At 41.0% G+C, this 20,713-nt stretch overlaps 1 protein-coding gene across 1 annotated transcript; it reads left to right on the forward strand.

The window, feature by feature from the left end:
• Positions 1 to 6,531: 6,531 nt before the first annotated feature.
• Positions 6,532 to 10,993, forward strand: Fabp5 (fatty acid binding protein 5). Its single transcript, XM_042680669.1, has 4 exons — positions 6,532 to 6,691; positions 9,580 to 9,752; positions 10,072 to 10,173; positions 10,737 to 10,993. Exons 1-4 carry the CDS (start codon positions 6,613 to 6,615, stop codon positions 10,788 to 10,790), a joined length of 408 nt encoding a protein of 135 aa, XP_042536603.1. The 5' UTR covers positions 6,532 to 6,612; the 3' UTR covers positions 10,791 to 10,993.
• The last annotated feature ends 9,720 nt before the right edge of the window (positions 10,994 to 20,713 follow it).

Genomic DNA, 20,713 nt, shown 5'->3' on the forward strand with positions numbered 1-20,713 from the left:
AGGAGTCGCCTTTGAAATTTTTGAAGGGCAATAGTAGTCTTTATGGTTGTGTCTGAGCTGTGCCAGCCGAATACTTTGCATGGAAGAAGGGGTTTTTTTCTAAAATGGGCATAATATTCTGTCTTTTTTTTTTTTGGTTGGTTATGGGGCTTGAACTCTGGACCTGGGCGCTGTCCCTCAGTAATTTAGCTCAAGGCAAGTGCTCTGCCACTTGAGCCACAGCACCTCGTCCAGTTTTCGGAGTGGTTTATTGGAGATAAGAGTCTCCCAGAGTTTCCTGCCCGAGCTGGCTTTGAACCACATCCTCAGATCTCAGCCTCCCGAGTAGCTAGGATTACAGCCACCACACCGGGCTTCTCTTTTATTTTTAAACCATTCAGTTTATTATTGTTACTGTTATAATGCTTAGTTTTCCTCCAAGCTGTCCTCTAGTCCAATCAATTTTGAAGCCTCATGCTTGTGATAGATTATTTAAGCAGCCAGAAAGATTTAATGGTTGGCTATAGCAGCAACACTGCTTGAAGTGAAAGGACAAAGTACATGAAATAAGTATGCCTTTCGAAATTCCTTAAATAGAAGAAATCAGATGAAACTCCAAACAAAAGAGGTTTCTATTGCTAGATGGTACTACTTGCAAGCCCTTGGACTTGATACATGGAAGGAGTTACTTAACGGGTGTACTTTAAGCTGTATGACTCTCTAACCTTACTTTAGTCTGGGGATTTTTACTGATAAAGATATAGATCTAATAACCTACCTACTTTTTTTTTTTTTTGTCTGTCATGGGGCTTGAATTTTGGGCCTGGGCCTGTCCCTCAGCTCTTCAGCTTAAGGCAAGCACTCTACCACTTGAGCCACAGTGCCACTTCCAGTTTTCTGGTGGTTATTGGAGATAAGAATCTCACGGACTTTCCTGCCCCGGCTGGCTTTGAACCACAATCTTCAGATGTCAGCCTCTTGAGTAGCTAGGATTACAGGCATGAGCAACCAGTGTGGCACCTGGCTCCTACCTACTTCTTATGCTTTTCTTTTGGAATTGATTCCAAAGAGGATTTCCTCAGGGAAGTAAGAGCTAGCTCTGCAATGCCTGTCTATAGCAAAACAAGTCAGAAAAAAGTGAGGGTCAAAATATTCATTATAAATTTGTTCTTGTTATTATAAAGTGACTATAGAGAGTCATTATAAAATTTAAAGGAGAAATTAGGTTTAAATAAATCTATATCCCATCTGTATCCCAACCTTCTCATTCCTTCTATTATTTGATGCCTTGTATCATGCTTCCTGGTGAACTGCTTCAGATTAATTAGGAAAAGTCCATAGGTTGGATGTGATGATACTTGGAGGTGAGTTTATTCAATTTCCTCTTTGTCTCTTGGTATCGTGGGAGTTACTTCTAGGGCCCCAGTGGGTACCCATATCAACAGATACTCCAGTTCCACATTTAACATAGTATTTGCATATAACCCCCACACACATATATTTTAACACATTTCTGGGTAACAAATACTTAATTTAAAGAATTTCTATACCATATTATTTAGGGAAAGTGATTCAAATTCAGAACACAGACTTTTCAAATATTTCTGATCTGCAGTTAGTAGATCCAGCACACACAGAGCTTGCAGATGGGGAGCACTGGGTGTGACCTGGGAGTTTGTGAACTATGGATGATCTTGGACCCAACTCTGGGCCTACTAAATCCAAATGTGTAGTCAGCAAGGTCAGTGGGTGATTTTATTTTATTTTTTTGTACACCAAAGGAGGGCAGACTTTATAGTACGCTAATAGAGAAGTGCCAAGTTAGAGTGGTCTCAATGCCTTTTCTTTCTTATACTTTTACTTCCATTTTTTTTATTAAACTGGCCAGATGCTTAGAGAAGACTTAATAATCTAATATACATTTTCTGCAGTAATATATCTAACACAGCATTCCTTTCCCGCCCCCTTTCTTTGTCTACCAGCTGCTTGCTGTCCTGAAGAATCATCATATATTATGGTCATCTTTATGAAAGGCACATCTACCTATATAAATTTACCTGGGAGGTTGTTGCTAAAGAAAATTACATACTATGCCCCAATGCTATGTGCGTAACTGAGGTATGCAAAAATGAGAAGCAACTAAAATAAATCTAAAAGAAATATTACACTTTTACCACTAGGTGGAAACAGAGTGGTTTTGAGTACTTTTTTTCCCCCCTGAGCTCTGATACTGCTAGAGTATTTCCTAAATTGAATGGAATTAAGGAAATCATAGTTGACTCTCATCTCTATAATTTCACTTATGTTAAAACTGAGGCTCAGCAATTAGGTGATTGCATCTGTTTTATAATAGAAAGCTTCTAGATTCTTCAGTGGGTTTTATTCATAAAAATATTGTTATTGGAGCTGGGAAGGTGGCTCCGTGGTAGAGCACTTGCCTTGCACGCATGAAGCCCTGGGTTTGATTCCCCAGTGTCACATAAGCAAAAAGAAAAAAAGCCGGAAGTGGCACTGTGGCTCAAGTGGTAGAGCGCTAGCCTTGAGCTGAAGGACAGTGCCTAAGCCCAGAGTTCAGGCCCCATGACTGGACACCATATATAGTTATTATCTTCTAGTGTAAAGGAAGACAGAATAGGAGATCTATCTTACCTATGTACTATTGCTAAAAATTAATTAGTAATATTGTAAGAATGGGACAGTATAAAATTCTTGTTTTTTTAAATTTACTATTGCATTGTAATTAATTACAATGAACTGCTGATTCTCCTTTATTTTTACAATGGTTTCTAGGGTAATCAATAATCTTCATAAAGTCACAGGAGACTTTAGCCAGATTTATTTTCATAACATTTTTTGAGGTTTACACCTCATTTGGGGTTCCATGTAAGTCAACTGCTACGGGGTTTTTAGCTAGCCCGTGAAGGGAACACCTAAAGCTTTTCAGAGCTTGAATAGTAGGTTATTTTTAATGTTCTCTAATATTCAGAGCCTCTTCCTTTTATAAAAATAAGAGTAATGGAGCACAGGCATATTCATCCCTCACTCCTTGCTTCCTGATGAAAGGTGCTCTGCTCAACTCTACCTTCCTCACCATGACTGACGGGAGCTTCTGAAACAATACATCCCAACTGTTACTTTGCAGGTAGTAAATAGAAGGAGAGAAGGAGATCCATTTTATGAATTGTACCAATTTGAGATTCTAGATGAAACAGATTCATACAATAATAATAATAAAAGAAAATAGCCCACCATAAAAGACAGCAAGAACTTTTAGACAAGCAGCAAAGATGAAGATTAAACTATCATAGGTGCTTCTCCTGGTCAATCATGGTTAAGCATGTACTGTTCCTTAGCAACAGTGTTACCACAGGTGAAGGAAAAACTTAAAATTAATCTGAGAGTAAGGATGTTAGTGTCACATGGCAAGTACAGTGCACGTCATATTATTTACTTTCTATTGAATCAATGTTAGATCCAGTTGGAAAAGAAGGTTGACAGTGCAAATCAGACATTAAAGTGGACAGTTGAGTAATTCTCTCACCAGTTTGACTTAGGTGAACAGTTGGATATGTGGTATAGAGTTAGTCATATAGCAATGGTCCTGTAATTTACAAAGAATATAGATTTTCAGAATTAAATCTGTTTTTTTATGGTTACAATGAAACAAGATTCTAAAGATTTTGAGATGGATTTCTTGGTGGCTTCTTCAAATAGACTTAGGCCCATTTCAGAAAACAGGTATTCACATTATTAAAGCCACCAGCCTAGCTGGTAAGGTCATTTGAAGGATCTGAGGATAAAGCATTGTATGCATTGTCCTAATGTTAGAACAATCAACATGTTAGCTTTTCTTCTGTGGAAGATACTATGGGAAGATGTAATTGACTTCAAGAGGGCTATTTCTCCTCATCATATCAAACTTAAAAATTAAGTTTTGGGGAACACCTTGGAGTTAAAAAGTACTGTCCCCTCTCTAATTTCTGTGACATAAGATGTGCTTGATTATCCCAACCTAAATTTTACCTAAGCTGTCAATGTGTAGAAAGCTCAAGGGCACATTCTGAGACAGTACATGAACTGCCTTCCTGGAAGCTGCCCTGGGTCTGGAAGCAACACCAGCATCATTGAGTCAGTGATAACACTCAGCTTCTACAGAACATGAATGTTTTCTGAGCAGCAGGTGCTGGACACGTAAGTCCTTACCAGTACAATCACACAGCCTGAGTTTCTAAGTTTGTAAATGGTACCACAAAAGGAAGACTGGAGTGGCTAAGATGAGGGCAGGGATTCGTGATAAGGGAAGTAATGCAATGCAGGGGAGATGGCAAGTCAACCTCAGATTTTAATCATGTTAAGGATGAAACAAGAACTAGTGGCATGACTTGGTGACTGTGGCCTCTTCTCAGGTGTGGTTTTATTTCACAAGGTCTTGAGTGAGAAGAGCCTGGGGATGGAAATTCTGGTTTTACCACTGAGTAAAACTTTCCTTGCTTCATTTCCTCTCCTGAAAAACTGAGATAATGCTCCCAAGCAAAAATTCAGTGGGGATTAGGGTTAATAAATATAAATGCTAGGAAGCTCTCATCATCCAACACTATTATTTGACATTATCTCCATGACAATAGCTGGTTGTGTAGCACTTCATCTCACCCCATCTCTCCTCCAATAGAGTCCTGGGAACACAGAGTAAGACACAGACTTGGAAAAGTATAATCTTTCTTACATACTGTAAACTACTTCAGGGAGAAGGAACTGGTTGGAATCCATTGACAATCTCTCAAGGGCTCAAGGCTTAATCATCACCATAACTATAATCATCACCATGACTATAGGCAAAAATGTACCATCCTAGTACATACTCCCTTGGCATATTTTGAGCTAGTTATCCTGAGAACCTGCAGACACATGAATAATTCTGAAATGCTCTTCTTTTATTATTATTACTATTTTTCAGTTGTACTACCCAGTTTCAATTCAACATGCCAGTGTGAGTCCAGTGCATCTCTGTCAATGTCATCCCTTTCATCATTCTCCTCCATCTCTCCCCAATTCAACCCTCCCCTCAAGTTTTGTAGTTTTATTAAAGCTATTGTTTTGTTTGGTAAAAGAAAATGTGTATCAGGCCAGTGCCAGTGGCTCACACCTGTAATCCTAGCTACTCAGGAGATTGAAATCTGAAGATCGAAGTCCAAAGGCTGTGAGACTCTTATCTCCAATAAACTACTTGGAAAAAGCTAGAGGTGGAAAAGAAGCTTAAGAATGCTGTCCAGGCCCTGAGTTCAAGTTCAGGACTCACCAAAACAATTTTTTTCACATCAGCTATAAAGGAAATCTACATTGCTAAAGTACAAATTCTCCTCTATTTAGGATGGGGTTGCTTCTGAACAAATACAAAATAAATTTTTTAAAAAGTATACACCTAACCTGCTGAAGTTAGTAGCTTGAACATGGTTAGCACATAATTGGATGGGTAGATCATAAAAAGCTTCAAACATCTCTATTTATTAAATACTGTACCCAAAGTGAAACGATAAGGGGGTATTGATTTCCCTAACAACTACAACTTTTCTTCTCAGATTTTCTTCTCTGCTTAATAAAGCCACCTTTATCCACTATCCAATTCCTCCTCTCACCTATCCCTGGGAAGTCCCGGTCCCCGTTTTCTGTATCACAGTATGCTGTCTACTCTTCTGGCTTAGACATTTTCGGGTCCTTCTGAGAGCCTTATATTTTGAGACTACTATGATTTTCAAGCAAATAAATGCTATTAATAAATACGGATTTTCTGTTGCTGTGTTTTATGTTAATTCATAATCTAGCAAAGAACTATAAGGATCTTTTTGATTAAAAAAAACCCATAAAAGTATTTTTTGCCCCTTTACAGAGGCATATAAGCTAATAAGACATTGTAGAATGGCAACAAAAGTTACTTAAGCAGAAATTTCCTACAGTTTTGAGTTGAGAAATAGACATTCCCAAGCCATCTCCTATTTCAACCAGCAGCTTTCCGCAGGGATACCTCCTTCTGGAGGTCCCAAGGCGGGCAGAGGCGGGCAGAGGGTGGGGGAGGATAGATTCTTTAAGGTAGGGCTGTCAGATGGAAAAGGGCACAAGGTTCAGGGGCAAAGCAGTTCATCAGCCAATCCAGCACACGGCCTCTCTGTCTATTCCAGCCCACTGCACCAGGCCAGGGCTAAGACCCTCTGGGTATCTGGCCAGGAAAACAAGGCGGCAACTAGGTGGTCCAACCCGGAGGGGGAGGCGCGAGGTCGTCCCCTCTGGCTTCCTGGGCGTGAGCAACGTCGGGATCCTGGCAGGCTCCGGCGTGGGGTGCGTGGGGTGCGCCTGGCTAGTCCCAGCTTGCACAGGGTGCCTAGAGTGCTCAGCATCCCAGGCAGGTGCAGCCGGTTCGCACCTCCAGACCCCGAGAGAGAAAAGCCTGAAGGGAACGCGCGGAGGGAGGGGCAGGGGGCGTGGCGGAGGCTGGGCGAAGCCCGCCTCTCATTGGCTGTCCAGAGCCGCCCGACCCCGCAGCTGTATAAAAGCGCGGCGGCGTCCGGCAGCCGCACTGCACGCTGTCCGCACCCGACCTTCCCCGCTCACCGCGCACGCCCGCCCTCCCGCGCGCCCACCATGGCCACGCTTAAGCAATTAGAAGGAAGATGGCGACTGGTGGACAGCCAAGGCTTTGACGAGTACATGAAGGAAATAGGTGAGGCACTCTTCCAACCCGGCGGCACCTGTCACGCCAACAACGTGGCACGTGGGTGGCCGTTTTGTCCCCAGGTCCTTATTAGCGTGCTGGGATTTGGGGGTGCTGGGTGGGGGGGTAGCCGAGCATCGTCCCCCCTCCGATTCCCTAACCCCTCCCATCTCCCCTCCGCCCTGCGTCCCCGGGTGCAGCCGGCGCGCGCGGAGGCCGGGTGCAGACGATCGGACCGGAGCGCAGAGCTCGCGCGCCTGCCGCCGCCGCGTGGTCCCCGAACCTGCCGCTCCTTCCCCCGCCGCGCCCGGCCCGGCCCGGCGGCCCGTCCTCCACGCGCGCCCTCCTTCCCCTCCCCCTGCAGCATTTCTTTCGGGGGACCCCCCCCCCGCCACCGCCCTTTCCCCTTCGCCCCTTCGTCCCACCCCGCCTCGGGTCACCCTGCGTCGGGCCCACCCGCCCTCTCGTGGCAGGCCTCTTTCCCCTCCCCACCCAGCCGCATCTTTTCTTTTGTTCCTTGTTGGCGCGCGCGGGTCTCCCCTGCTCTTCTCCGCGGGGACACCCGGTGGCGGGGCGAGGTTTCCATCAGAAACCCCGCGGAGGCTCCGCGTGGGACACCGCCCTGCTTCCGTTCCGCCCTCCCGGCCTCATCTTCCCCAGCAGCAGCTTGCCCAGGTCCTCTGCCTGGCCTCACCCGGGAGCCGGGCCCTGGGGGTGGGCGCAGCTCCCCCGCCCTCGCCCCCCATTCCAGGAAGACTGGACACTCACCGCCCCGACCTGCTTGCCAGTACCGCCCAGCCGGGGCCCCTGGGCCGGTGGCCTGTGGGAGGATCACGATGAAACCCGCTCTGTCTAGGGGATGGTCCTGCTGTTCTCCGCCCTCTGAATCTGGAGGGTGAGGGGCAAGGAGATGGGGAAAACCATAATGAGAAACTGCTGGCTGGCCTGTGGGTGTGGCCCTGTCCAAAGCCCTGGACCAGGAGAGGATGCTTCTGAAGAGGATTCCAGTTCTGCCTCACTAAAAATAGTGCTTCAGGGGCTGGGAAGGTGGCTCAGTGGTAGAGCACTTGCCTTGCATGCCTGAGGCCCTGGGTTCGATTCCTCAGCACCACATAAGCAAAAAGAAAAAAGCCGGAAGTGGCGCTGTGGCTCAAGTGGTAGAGCGCTAGCCTCTAGCCTTGAGCTGAAGAGCTGAGGGACAGCACGTAGGCCCAGAGTTCAGGCCCCACGACCGGACCCCAAAAAAAAAAAAAAAAAAAATAGTGCTTCATTTTCTATTGCTTCTTCCCCAACCCCCAACTTAGTGACAGCGATTGTGCGCTAGTTGAAATATTGGACAGAAGGCATACAGGAATGGGCATTTGTGGCCACTACAAAAGTGACAGCAGTTAGAATAAGGTGGATCCCCTCTCTTTAGAGGGGAGGTTAGGCTACTTCCTAGGCAGGTTCCAAAAATGTTAACCTGATTTTTCTCTGGTGACTTCACTAGAGTGATCCTGTAGTGAGTGACACCTCCCTGGGACTTCATGATCACTCCACCGACCTTTATCCAAGCCTGACTTGTGGTGAATCAGGAGTGCATTTATGATACTGTCAGAAAAGGGGAACACAGCATTGTTTTTTCCACTGATGACTAGAAAAGGCCATTTATTTTACTCAACACATATCCTCCCCTACTCCATGTTAGGCTGTCACCAGGACATGGACGTTGTAATGTGTACAGATGTAAGGACCAAGGGGAGAACAGGGTTTTGGGGTTTTTTTGGCTCATGGATAAGGCACGAGTTATGAATGTTGTCAAAGCCCTAGTCATTAGGAACAATCTAGGTGGAGGAAGCTCAGAGCCCATTTATTTGTCCTGAGAATAAATAATGACTCAACTAAAAGCAAGCACGAGCTCTAAGGTGGAGAAAGAGAAGGCTGCAAGGGGACACAGCCTGTCCAAGAGACCTGCTGTTAGGTTGTACTCTCCTCACCTGAGAAGTTGATTTAGCCTGGATCCACGGCTCCTTAAGAGTGTGGACACAGATTATAAATTCATGTGTAATTAAAAAACATGAACTTTTATCCCCGGATTAGTGTAGTCACTATTAGGCTACATAAAACAAAAATCTGTAAATGTACAGCATTTTAATTTAGCACAATCGTGAGGCTAATGGGAAAAGTATTAACCTTTGAAAAATAGTATATTGAGTTGTACAACTTCAAATATTTTTTTCCAGGCTAAGTTACACACACACACACACACACACACACACACACACACTTATTGTCATCATGATTATGCTACTAACTTCAATTATTGGGCTATTTGAATGTCTCTGGATTGCTTTTCACTTGCATATAGTCTGAATTATTTATCAGGGGCCTTTTATGAGCCAGACAGCACTGGAATCAGAATACAATGGTTAGAAGAATCCAGTAAATAGAGTAAGACTAAGGTAGATCCTGAGTTTGCAATTTTGAGTCTCTTCATCTTCTGTTAATGTATATAATATTATTTTCCATATGTATGCCAGTCTATGTTTTTGAAGCAAGATCTCTAGCTCCCAAGGCCTGTCTATACCACTGTGCTTTGACTCTGTCAGCTTCTTTGGGTAAATAAAATAAGAGAGTAAAGTCTTCCCTGACTTTCTGAAAGCCAGCATCGCTTGATGGCCAAGAGCAGACATTGGGAACAGGTTGTGGGTGCCATTTCAGTTCCAACACTTCCTAGCTAAGCTTGGGCTGTTATCTCAGCACCTCACTTTCTCGTCTATCCATCTTGTCCAGGTTGCTGTGAGGCCTAGACGTATACAGTAAGTGAAAGTATGCCAGGTGTCACAATTATACCTGGACTGATGATTTTATTGTATGTGAATTATAACTGGTCTTGTTATTCAACATCACATCTACAGGAGTGGGACTAGCTCTGAGAAAAATGGGTGCAATGGCCAAGCCAGACTGTGTCATCTCTTGCGACGGCAATAAGGTCGACATAAAAACTGAGAGCACTCTGAAAACAACACAGTTTTCTTGCGTCCTGGGAGAGCCTTTTGAAGAAACTACAGCTGATGGCAGGAAAACTCAGGTCAGGCATAAAACACTATGAATGGCAGATACTATCTAGAATGATAGATTTTTACTGTTGGTAGTCAGATACTTAATGGGAAAGTGGCTTATTAATTGAATTGATAGATGAGTAATAAATTAGTAAGATTACTAGCTTTGTAGCATGAGAATCTTTTATGAGCTTCTAGACTGAAGACCACAGACTTTATTGTAAGTAGAATCAGAATGATTGAAGTGATTCAGAAAGAGAAGAGAAAGCATGTTGATTAAAGAGGTTATGAATGATCAAACCCTCTTATGTTCTTTGGAGGATTAAAAAATATGCTTTATTTTTTCAGACGGTCTGTAACTTTGCCGATGGAGCATTGGTTCAGCATCAGGCGTGGGATGGGAAGGAAAGCACAATAACAAGAAAACTGAGAGATGGGAAGTTGGTGGTGGTGAGTGTCAAGCTGCTACTGTCTATCTGAGCTTCTTGCTTGCATTTGTGATCTCCAGAAGTGTTCTCTCTCATTGCTCAACAGGAGAATTAAGTTTAGGAAGAAAAAAATGCAAAACAGCGAGTTAAATAAGGGAATGTTTGAATACTCACAGTGAATGAAGACAGTGTCTGCTGGGACTAGAGACATGCCAAGTTGTAGCTGGAATTGGATTCCAGTTCAGCTGTTGGATCACTGTAGTGAATCATCAAGCTGCCTTTGGGGTTTTGGCATACATTTTTCCATTGCTTCACAATGAAGAATAATATTTGCCAAGAGAAAATGAAAAATTGAGATTTTATATCCAAAGCTTAAGTATTTACTATAAACTTTTGTATATGGTAAACAAAACACTAGGTTCTAGCTTCTTTCAAAATCTTTAAAAAAAATTCTAAAATGTATTTTTCCCATCTGTGACATAGAACACAAGGTTTTATAGGATTTCGGTCCAAACACTGTATTACAACTAGTGTTCTGAGAATATAAGACAAGCCTAATTCTTTCATATCTTTTTTTTCTCCTAGGAATGTGTCATGAACCATGTCACCTGTACTCGGGTCTATGAGAAAGTAGAATAAAAATTCCATCATCATTTTGGACAGGAATTAGCTGCAAGAATGAAAAAGCTCAGTTCAATGAGCAAATCTCCATACAACTACTTTTTTTTTCACTACTATGTTCAGTAATCTATACCACAAACATTTTAAGTGCAAAAGTTTCAAAGTGATGGTTTAACTGGCCTCATCCCTTTGGTTAGCAAATAAATGTGTTTGTGCTAATACATTTGTGCACATGGTTTTTGTTGGTTTGCTCTTTTGGCGACACTGGGGATTAAACTCTAGGCCTTGACTTTACAAGGCAGGTGCTCTACTCCTTGTCCCTTTTTGTATTGGTTATTTTTAATGTGAGGTATCACTTTATGCCCAAGCTGGTCTGGGTTGTGATCTTCTCTACTTGGGCTTTTCTTTGCTGCTGAGGAATATTCCACTGCACCCAGCCATTATGCTTCCCTTGTAGCTAGTATAACAAGTGTGTATCACCACACTTGTGCTGGGATGATGTGTGTACCACTGTTCCCAGCCATTGGTTGGTTGGAATTTCAAGAACTTTTAAGCCCAGGTTGACCTCAAACTGTTGTCTTCTATATCTGCCTCCTAAGTAGCTAGTATTACATGATTGAGCCATCACACCTAGCACATACTGTATACATTATTATTAATTAGCAATACCTTAGTGACTTGAATCCTGAGTTACTCTGAGGGTGCCTTATTGGGATTATATTTTAGTGATATTTTGGCAGTACTGGGGTTTAAACTTAAGGCCTTCTGTTTGCTAAGCAAGTGCTCTATCACTTGAATCAACCTCTGTCTAGCCCAAGATTAATTTATATGCAAAATTTCTTTAAGCACAATATTAGTCATTTAACTTTGCTCTATACTATTTGAACATTGTGTCAAGAACCTTGAATTTTGGAAGAGACTTCTTAGTAAAAGTTAGCTGCCTCATGCCTGCAATCCTAATTATTTAGGAGGTTAAGGTCTAAGGATCGCAGTTTAATCACCAAAATGCCAAAAATGGAGTTGTGGCTCAAATGGTAGAGTGCTAGCCTTGAGCAACAAAGCTCAGGGATAATGTCCAGGCCCCAAGTTCAAGCCCCAGAATCAGCACTAGTAATTAAACAAATGCCACATAATTTTTATAACTAATGTATAACCAAAGACAAATAACTGACTAAACCATTCTTGTAGGTGATGTGCTGATAACTATTGTTCAGGAATTCTGCAACTAAGATTTGTTTAGTAAACACAGGATCCATCATGTTTTGCTATAGATTGAAGTATATGTGAATAATGGACAATTCATTTCCTCGGTAAGGAGATACTCCCAACTTCAGAAGAACATAATGTGCCATTACCAAAAATTATAAAAGTGAAATGGCTCTAGCATACTTCCTGTGTGTATCTACACATGCACACACACACACACACACACACAAACACTGTACTATATAAAGAACACCTAGAATTCTGAGGAACCTCTTCCATTTCTCAACGAACACAAACATCCACAAATCACATTTGAGAAATAGGCTGTAGGCTTTGTATACACAATTCTTGGAATAACACAGAAGGGCTGGCACTGTTATCTCCGTTCTGCAAATAAGAGAACAGGTATGTGACTAGCTACCTTGTTCAAGGACACCAGAAGTAGAATTGGATTATGAAACTCTTCACACCCACTCAATGTATTGAATCAGCACTGCCTCTTCTCAGCTTGTAGACTTGGGTCTGAAGTCCCAAAATGTACTGAGACTCCTAAAATCTCCATGCTCCATGTGCTGGCACGGTACCTGACAAGCCTGTGATGGTGAGACCTAAGATGCAATCGCAGAACTTGGGAGACTGAGGCAGGGAAATTGTGAGTTTGAGGCCAGCCTGAATAACATAGTGAGATTCTGTCTCAAAACTAACAAAAATTATATTAAGTAGCAGTGGAAGTTAGGATTGCAGGAATATCTTGGCCTCATGCTGTTAACTATATAGCCACAAGCCACATAAATTTATTAAACACTTAAACGAGGCCAAATTAAATGAATATTTAGGGGGTTTCAATCACTTGGTATGAAATAGTAAAGTATCTCATTAATAATCTTAAATGAGCTGGGCGAGGGGGGCTCACGCTTATAATCCTAGCTTCTCAGGAGGCTGAGATTGGAGGATCACAGTTCAAAGCCAGCCCAGGCAGGAAAATCCGTGAGACTTATCTCCAATTAACCATCAGAAAACTGGAAGTAGCTCTGTGGCTCAAGTAGTAGAGCACTAGCCTTGAGCTGAAGAGCTCAGGTACAGTGCCCAGGTCCAGAGTTCAAGCCCCAGGACTGACAAAAATTAAAAAAAAATCTTAATAATGATTTCATATTAAAGTAGCATTTTTAATATAGTTGGTTATTACCTAAGAACAAATAAGATTACGTTTATCTCTTTCCCTTTTAAACATGGCTAGGGAAAAATGAAACAAGACCGCATGTGCTTACACTTTGCATTATAATCTTTTTAGTTGGATAATGTTATAGACTCCCTTTCTGAATTGAATTACCATCTTTGTAGTCTCTATCCTTTCCCTTTTTCTGCTTAGGGTTACTGCATTTATTTGGCATTCTCCCTGAATCAAACTCTAGGCCAAGTACTTGAGTGTTTTATAATTCTTAGAACCATCCTTGGTAGAGTATATTAACTGGCTTTCTGTAGTACACAGCTGAAGAAACTCAGGCACTGAAGGTAATAGGCCCAGACCAATCAGCAAGAAGTCTGAACAGGTGTGAGCATAAATATATCTCATCACACATCTGTGCTGCCACCCACAACATGCTGGTGCCCACACAGCTTCCTGATGTAGGCTGGCAATTCCTTGCATGGCAGAGCTGTGGACATTTTATTTGGGAGAACTTTGTGTTGGCTTATGGCAAGCATCACAGGACTTTTCATGGTTAGTGACTCCTGACTTGAACAGCACAGGATGCAATTTTTTTCTATCAAATACCTTTACTTCTATTCTAAACCTACTCTGGTGTTATTCTTTGTCCCAATCTATAGCAATGCCATTTTTCCAATTCCAAGGCCAACAGCCTTCTAGCAATCTTTGCTTTCTGTCTTTGCCATCTAATATCTAGTCATTAGCAAATTATTCTCAATCTTGCCTTCAGGATGGATCTAGAATTCTGTTACTCCTAACTCCTTCCACACAAATACTACCATTATCTTTCCCTTTTTCTGCTTGCCCAGATCTTTTATCCTTCGGAGCTACGACTAAAACAAAAAAAATCAAATATTCATGCTCATTCATGCTATCTGATTTATGATGGACTACATCCTGATAAGTCAGTCCCTCATCATCATGTGAAACTAGCCCAAGTCAAAAATACATCTTTTATACCTACATTGTTAACTCTGTGCTCTGGGGTGGTGGTCATTGGCCATGTAGGGCAGAATAATGGTTGTTCATCCTCTTGATCACCTGCCTGACCAGATTCTGCAGCTGCCTGTTCTTGTTCTGCATTCCAAGACAGAAGCCTACAACGTCACGACTGGCAAGAGACAAAATTCAAAATTTGGGCTACGGTTTCTACTGAAAGCATATGGGCTTTGCCAAACAATTGGGAGGAACCATCTATATCAGTTATCTGTTGAACATACTCCATTAGTATCTTGTTTCACTCGGTAGTAGAGGCTAAGTCTTTACAGGGTCCTGTCTAATTTGCTATGCCTCCCAACTTTTCCATGTTCCCCTCTGACTTCATGTCCTATCATTCACCTTTCAGACATCCCCCCCTGACTTTCTGCCCACTGTGGATACAGAGATGCTCTTTTCTGTCCCCGGCCCTTTGAACCTCTTACTTCCCTTGGAATCTGCAGTCTAAGGTTTCCCACCTTGTGAAGTTTCTTCTTAGGTATCTCCCCAGTGAGTCATGTTGAGACCATACTGCAGTAGCTCCCAGCTCCCCACTCTCCGTTCCCCTGCACTACCTTGTTTTCCCCCTAGTCCTCCCGAGTTACTATAAATGTACTTGTTTAATTTTTGACTTGGTTTTGTTTATTATGAGTTCCCCCATTGGAAACTGAGTTCACAGAGAAGAAACTGTTTTTACAGTGCTCAGAGGAGAACCTGGTATACAGAAGATGCTCAGAAAATAATAGTGGAACAAGCAGATTCATTAATAAGTGAATGGCTTCTGAGGAATATTTAATAGACTTTAACGTTATGTAAAGCTCTTTATGGTGTTGCGTCAATCTAGTTTGTAAAATGCTTTGTGTTTGAGTCTATTTTTATTATAATAAAATCCTTCCTACCTTGGTCAGGTCTTCTACTTACTCTAGAGGTTGCCTGCTTGGTGACTGGGGTGTATGACTGTCTGAAATAGGAAATAAGGCATTCAGTCTTGCTTCTGAATTGATTGTCATGGACTGTCCAGTTTGGATCCACATATAAATTGGGTTTTCTGCTAATAGGCAGTGTCTTTCCCATGGAACTGCATCTGAGTTATTTGAGGAACAAGGTGCAAATTAGATAAAATTTAATTAAAGGAAAGATGGTAGAAGACACATCAACCCTTAACAAACAGAAATGTACATGGGAGGGATTATATGTCCTGCTGAGGGCTAGAAGGACAGGACTGTCAGTCAACAAGCAGAGTTGAATGTCTGAGGCTGTGTGCTTATGCTGAATCACATATATCTATGAGACCCTTGAGGACAACCCAAGACGTTGCTATATGTCATCCAATAGTGGTTGTATCTCATTGATGGCCAATGTATTTTGTTAAGTTTTCATCTCAACTGTTTCCTCAAAATTCTGATGTTTGAAATTGTGCTGTGACTATAAGAAGATTGAAAACATTCTTTAAAAACTTAGATTTTTTAAAGGTTCTGTATCACTCAATTCTTGATGCTTTGAAATCAGTGGTTGCTAATGTTTATTTGTAGTTCACTGTTAAGTTTATGAGACTAATTCTGGCTTTTATCTTTTTCTCTTTAGTATTTCTCTCTTCCATGTGACTGCTGGTCATGTGTGACCAGTGGGTGTGAGGGACCAAGGAAGCTGGGGAACTGGTTTAAAAAGCTGAGTGACACATATTTTGAAAGGTTGTGAAAGGCAGAGTAGTATGACTTACTACTCACTGATTACACCACGGCTGGAAAATAACTGGAGTCTTATGACTTCTTGTCTGTCAGGCTTTGTCACTAGATCATAGGTGATCACTGATTTATAATCCAGCCCAGCCCCTCTTCTCCTAAGCCTTCCCTCTCCCATTCCTCTTCCCTGCCTGCACCGACATTCTAGAGTGAGAAGATGGAATGTATATGATTCAAATGCCAGCGATAGAAGAAAATAAAAGCAAGTCGTGCAATGTGGAAGGACTGGGGTAGAAGCTACCTTACAAGGGGCGGTCAGGAAGCTTTCTCAGAGGACGTAATGTTTGAACTGAGCTTTGAATGCTGAGACAGTGGGTGTGATTATCGATATAGGGTGTTGTAGGCAGACTGACTAGCAACTACAGAAGCTGTGAGTGGGGACAGGCAGAGTGACAGCAAAAGAGAGAAGTTGTGTAGGACCTGATGTCGTCTGGATGTGGGAGGGGAATAAAGTATGTGGACCTCTGTGCAGCTGCTAGGAAGGGATTTGGGTGGAAATCATGGAATTCTCAAGGGGAAAGTGACAGGTGACTGTTGAAAATATTCCCTACTTTCACTATCCCACATTTGACATAACTCTTATGAAGGACCATTGAAAGTACTTAGCATTTTTTTAAATTGCCCTAAAGTTACAGTGATATAATAAAATCATGTGCTATTACTTGGCCCAGATATGGGAATCTAGAGAAGCATACCCAACTGACTAGGCGGGTTTTACACTGGAGCAAAAAAGAAGTGGCTGGGATGCTGAGCTGGCCTTTTAGAAACACAGGAAACAATGGGGCCTCTGTATGGTGGCTGTTGGCAAACCAACCCCCATGTATTCTCATAGAGAAAATCTTTTGGGGAGAGGGAGGAATTTGGTTAAGAGGTTGTTCATCTGAGTGTTGTTTATACTAGCAAAGAATTAGAAAACACAAATTCCTAAAAATGGGATTGTTTAACTGATCATATAATGAAATACAAAGAGGCATGTAAAAAACAAAACTAATAGTAGCTAGGAAATAACCAAACAAACCTGATTGTAAAATATACCCTCTGTTGTCTGTTTGTGTAACAATATGTGTATATTGGTTAATATTAAGAACTATTAATATTAACTAATTAATATTAAGAACTAACAATCTTAAGAATGTTAATAATTAATAATTAAGAATGTTAATATTGATTGTTTCTTGGAATTGGGGTGATACTAAAATTTCTTGTTTATTTTCTCATCTCTCTGTAATAAGGAAAATGCAAAAAAATGTTATAGTTTTATTTTTCTTTTTCATGATAAAAATTATACTAAAAATATTATAGACAAGTACAAAGGCTAAAATAAAACCCCTGGAATTGTCTCTGCAGTAGATTTACATTTTGTGACATGCTCAAGTAATTTGTTATTTGTTTATGTGCATTTACCACTAAACATTTTATACATGGGTTCATCAACCCAGTATTGTGTTGGTTTTCTTTTAAATTCAAATATCTATCTATCAATCTATCTATCTATCTATCTACCTAAACAAATATATTTATTTATTTATTTATTTTTTGGGTCCGGTCGTGGGGCCTGAACCCTGGGCCTGGGCACTGTCCCTCAGCTCTTCAGCTCAAGGCTAGCGCTCTACCTCTTGAGCCACAGCGCCACTTCTGGCTTTTTTCTTTTTGCTTATGTGGTGCTGAGGAATCGAACCCAGGGCCTCAGGCATGCAAGACAAGCACTTTACCACTGAGCCACCTTCCCAGCCCAACAAATATATTTATATAGAGAAATTTTGTGTCATTTATATTATCAATTTCCAATGGATTGATATTTAAGATTTTGAAATCGTTTTATAATTATTAACTATAGATCAATGAACACACTTGGATCAATGAACATACTTACACATTGACATAATAAAATTGCTTTGAAATATTTTTGAAAAATATATACCCTTTGGTTAGATCTAAAGCATTTACTCTACCTGTGTTGCGATAAAGGCCAGCCCAGCGACAAAGCTGACCTCCCAAGCCAAGTTGAACGTTGCCAGCAACTGGTTAAGAAACCTTTTGCCCCACAAAATATATTGCCCCTAATAGGCACTATAATTACTGTAAGGTGGGTGGGGTGGGATGTATATTGTCCTTTTGAATATCTGAAGTAGAATTGTTTGTCTTAAAGTCAACTCTAGTTGACTTATTTTTTTCCCCTTTTTTGGTATTTTATAGCTTCCCTGCACACCCTCCTTTACCCACTCCTCTCCCAAGCTGGGCACTGAACTCAGAGCCTTGTACTTGCCAGGCAAGTGTTCTTCCACTGAGCTAAATCCCCAACTCCCTAAAGTCAACTCTAATTAAAGGAGCAAGTTTTCATTTACAATGGATAATGTTTTTCTTTCTTATTGGTGGGGCTTTACATCAGGCCTTGGTGTTTTTTTGAGCTCAAGTCCATGACCTTCATCTTCCTTCTCATCTGTGTGCATAGTCCTACAGGTTGCACGTACTTGGACTGTACCTATGTGTAGGCCACTGAGGCCCTGGTACTGGGTTTAATTTGTCTCTTGACTTGCTGTTTCTTAGCTTATTGCTTCTCTAGCTAGATTACTAAAAGAAACATAAGAAAGAACAATCCCAGAAATATATTTCAGAATTTTAACACAGTATCAATGAAGATAGCATTCACACTGAAGTTTGGAAAAAATTGCATAAAGGAACAAAGACTTTGTTCATAAGTTAGACAGAGTTGGTTTGACTCAAGTTTTCAGCAAATCACACAGACCAAGATAGAAACAAAGCTTGCTGACTCAGTCTACTTCATGAACCACGAAGCTCAGCTTCCTCCCTGAGATACATAGGGTGGAAACTGGAGAAAATGCTGCCCTTTCTGGGACACATAGACTTGGAAAATGGCCAGATCTGGAGGCAGGCCTGTATGATGTGTCATTTTATGAGATGTGTACTGTAGGCTAACACCTTGGAAAGAGCCTCCTGGCAGAAATGAGGTAATCGCAAAACTTTCTGATTTTATGTGGAAATGTTAGCATGCCAAAGAAAGGTTCTTATGAGAACTTAAATGCCTTGTTCTTTATTTCCAGAAGACTCGCACTTTATTTCTTTTAACACTCATATTAAAGAATGGCCCTGAAGAAGCTGAAGCAAACTCTCATTAACCTAGTAAGTACAGTAAATTGGCCAAGCTCTGTAAGGTAATGCAAGTCTTCATATAGGCTATATATTTCTAAATATTTTATTATCAAATACCTTTCTTCACTTTTTGTCAGTGTATATTAATTGTATGTGATGATGAGTTTTCTTACAACAATTTTGTAAGTATATATGATGGACTTTGATCATCTTTACTCTATTACCTGCTCATTGAAGCTCCTCCTGGTCCCCTTCCCATTTTACTTTCATGTCTTTCTATTCAATCTAGATTCTGCATATAAGATATATGCCCATATATGTACACATATATGTATACATACAGGTGGAAACACACATGTACTCCCCACGCACATATGTATTGTCTTTTCTTGCTAAAGTCCACTTTGTCAGGTATGAGTATAAACATGCCTGCTTGACTTTGGATTCTGTCTGCTTAGTATATCATTTTCTATCTTTTAACCTTCATGCTATGTGTGTGTCTTGTGGAGTGAAATAAGTTTCTTTTAGGCAGGAAACATTTGAATCTTTAAAAAAACAAACAAAAATCTTTCTATAGCTTTCATCTTCAGTTAGGGAGTTAAAACTCTTTATAGTAAGTATCGAAATGTATGCATTAATTTCTTTTTTCTTCACCCTATAGAATTGCTAGTTTACTGAAGTAATAATGCTTAATCTTGTCCTACTTATCATTTGTTTAGCAATTCTTCTAGTGTGATTAATTTTTTCCCCAAGCTCTTGTGCTTATTTGTATTTTACTTCCTATTCTGTATATACTGTGTTTCTTTCAGTATAATCTGCAAACCTGGTTTAGTAGTTGCTTTAGTGAATGCTCATCACAGACAATCTTTACTTCTTTGATTTTAAAAGGTAACATTGCTGAATATCATAATCTTGTCTGGTAGTTCTTTGTTTCATAGCTTGAAATATATCAGTCTATGCTTTCTTGTCTTTAGAGTTAATGATCAGAGGTCTGGTTTTATTCTGATAAGTTTGCATTTGTAAGTAACTTGGTGTTTATATATTGCATCTGTCATTATTCTTTCTTCTATGCTCTTGTTTTAACTATAATATGATACAGAAAAGCTATTTTGTGGCCATGTGTATTTTGTGTTCTATATGCCTCTTGTACTTGAATGTCAGTTTCTTTCCCTAGATTTGGAAATGTTTCAGCTATAATTTCATTGGGTAAGTTTCTTATGGATTTCATCTGTTTCTCAGTTTTCTCTTCTATACCATAAATTCAAACATTTGGTTTCTTAGCCCTTCCAGAGGTCTTAGAAGTGATCATGCTTGCTTTGTTTTTTTTTTTTTGTCGGTTGTGGGGCCTGGGCGCTGTCCCTCAGCTCTTCAGCTCAAGGCTAGTGCTCTACCACTTGAGCCACAGCTCCACTTCCTGCTTTTTCTGTGGTGCTGAGGAATTGAACCCAGGACCTCATGCATGCAAGGCAAGTGCTCTACCACTGAGCCACCTTCCCAGCCCCTTTTTATTTTTTTTTAAATTGCTATCTTAGTGTATTAATTCTTTTTCCTTTTTTCAATCCCTGATATGCTGTCTTGGTGATACTTTCCATTGACTTTTGATTTATTGAATTTTTCATTTCCAAGATTTTCATCTGCTCTCCTCCCCCAGGAATATGTTTGCTGAAATTCTTGTTCAGGTTGTTAAAGTTCTCATCCAA

Source organism: Dipodomys spectabilis, unplaced genomic scaffold, assembly GCF_019054845.1.
Source record: "Dipodomys spectabilis isolate Male_0828 unplaced genomic scaffold, ASM1905484v1 ptg000063l, whole genome shotgun sequence".
In the NCBI taxonomy this organism is placed as follows: domain Eukaryota; kingdom Metazoa; phylum Chordata; class Mammalia; order Rodentia; family Heteromyidae; genus Dipodomys; species Dipodomys spectabilis.

What these genes read in the sequence shown, in the direction of transcription:
- Fabp5 (XM_042680669.1), top strand. Translation starts at nt 6,613, where the DNA reads ATGGCCACGCTTAAGCAATTAGAAGGAAGATGGCGACTGGTGGACAGC. An exon ending in CGAGTACATGAAGGAAATAG is followed by an intron (nt 6,692 to 9,579) that starts GTGAGGCACTCT and finishes TCACATCTACAG; the next exon opens with GAGTGGGACTAGCTCTGAGA. An exon ending in CTGATGGCAGGAAAACTCAG is followed by an intron (nt 9,753 to 10,071) that starts GTCAGGCATAAA and finishes TTATTTTTTCAG; the next exon opens with ACGGTCTGTAACTTTGCCGA.